The 1,969-nt window shown below is 26.6% G+C and overlaps 1 protein-coding gene across 1 annotated transcript in view; it reads right to left on the reverse strand.

Annotated features, from left to right (window-relative positions):
- LOC110266040 (naringenin 8-dimethylallyltransferase 2, chloroplastic-like) overlaps positions 1–1,969 on the reverse strand; it is a 12,456-nt gene that overhangs the window by 3,667 nt on the left and 6,820 nt on the right. Inside the window, exons 7-8 of the mRNA XM_021109759.1 lie at positions 1,874–1,963; positions 1,150–1,251 (exon numbers count right to left, since the gene is read on the reverse strand). Of these exons, the coding sequence (XP_020965418.1) occupies positions 1,150–1,251; positions 1,874–1,963 (192 nt within the window). The remainder of the gene's footprint in view (positions 1–1,149; positions 1,252–1,873; positions 1,964–1,969) is intronic.

Consider the following 1,969-nt stretch of genomic DNA (forward strand, 5'->3'; position numbering starts at 1 on the left):
AATCCTATTTTTGTTTTACCAAATAATGTTACAGTATTGGGTAACCGAATACATTCAATCAATAAATAATATATGGAAAAAAAAAAATTCATCTTGAGAACGAAGACAAAATGTTTTACCTTTGCCATTGCTACAACCGCAAAAAATATTGCCATCACAACAGTAGCCAAAAATAGGGATCTTGGATACGTAGTTGCCTTCTTGAGCACAAAGGTCTAGACATCATTGTGAATGAATTAGAATCCAAAAATATATTTACACTTCCTTAAAATCTTACTTGCTATATAAACTATAATTGCAATCAACGGCGTAATATATGTATATTAAAATACAATAGCATTGTTTATTACTGCATATTTTCATATGCTAGTTCAAGATTCTTTTTTATCAAGAATTTGATTTAGCCAACCTAACTTATACTTAGATACTGGTTTTTTCCATTGTGTTATGCTTTTTTTTTTAGCAATACCACGTGACTAATAAATTTATTATTTTTTATCGACACTTAACCAACAAAATTCTAAATTTTAAATATTAAATTCTGATAGTAAATAAGGTGTTGGTCTAAAATATTATAGCTGATATTGATAGAAATTGTTGGACCATAAAGAATAAATATAAAGCCATTCTATCATTTTTATAATGTGTGTTTTTTTTTAATTTTATTTTGTATTTCATTAAGTAATATTTTGGGATTTTAATCATTTATTATTTTATATTGTACATAATAAAAAAATGGTTAATTTGAAAAAAAATGAATATAAAATTAAAATTAAAATTAATAAATATAAAATAATTTAATTAAAATATTATATAATATAATATCAATTAACACCTGTTATAATAAGAAATATTTTAACTCGCTGTTATAAACCTAGCCTCATTAACCTGAAGGTTCAGGTTTGTTTGGTATTAATTCTTTAAAGTCTCACATTGTTTGGTTTTTGCATGCAGATCATTTGCTTTTGCATTTTCATTGAACCGGCCAATTTTTAATAGATTTGATCATTGTTTATCGATTCAATTATAAGAACGGTCTTAGTCCAAACTAGTCAGACTATTAATTTATTGATTTTTTTTTTGTCGAATTTTTTATTTTAATAATTATATTTATTACAATAATATAATATCTTTAGAATGGACAAATACCTTCATGTGCATAAAAGCTGCAATATTGAACGATGTAGTCATCCCAATTGCATGAGCCATTACGGTAAGTGTTGTAGATTTCTTCCATCTTAAGAAAGGTAACTGCAAAGGTTTCAAAATAATAGTTATATAAATCTTATGAACAATAAGTAGCCACCGTTATGAAAGAAAATTAAATATCAACTAGCAACCATTTATTTCAATCAAAAGCATGATTAAAAAAGAGGAATGCTAGGGCCAGTAACTTTTGTGATTTGTAGCCATCAAATAGCCATTAATGATGGTTTTAATGGTGTGAGATTTCATCCAATGACTCACTTTTCTTTATTGGTTACATGCTGACCAAAATTTAATAAAGTTGTTGGTCCTAAACTTTTCCATTAAAAAATAGTCTAAGTAAATTAACTTCATCTTCATGGAGAATCTATTCTCATCATTAAGTTGCATCTTAATAAATTTGTTACATAAACAATTTTACGCATGTATTTCACAACAAATTACAATAAGCACATAATAAAAAATAAGCGAGACTAACTCATGGAGTGTGAATATTCGTGGGTGACACAATAATATTGCATAATAATAAATCGAGATAAGAGTAGGCTGAGACTTGTAAACACAATAAAAATTTTATAGATGTGAGATTTGTGATTATCTTAGTTACTTACTGTTTTAAGGGTATTAATTAACAAAAATTCCTTAATTGATATTCAAATCAACTCACATTAATGGAATAAGCTGTCATTAGCACAAAAGTGACAAGAAGAGACAAAAGCGATGGTTTTGATCCTATCATCCAAGCAGATCCAAAGCTCTGTAT

Source organism: Arachis ipaensis, chromosome B08 (genome assembly GCF_000816755.2).
Source record: "Arachis ipaensis cultivar K30076 chromosome B08, Araip1.1, whole genome shotgun sequence".
In the NCBI taxonomy this organism is placed as follows: domain Eukaryota; kingdom Viridiplantae; phylum Streptophyta; class Magnoliopsida; order Fabales; family Fabaceae; genus Arachis; species Arachis ipaensis.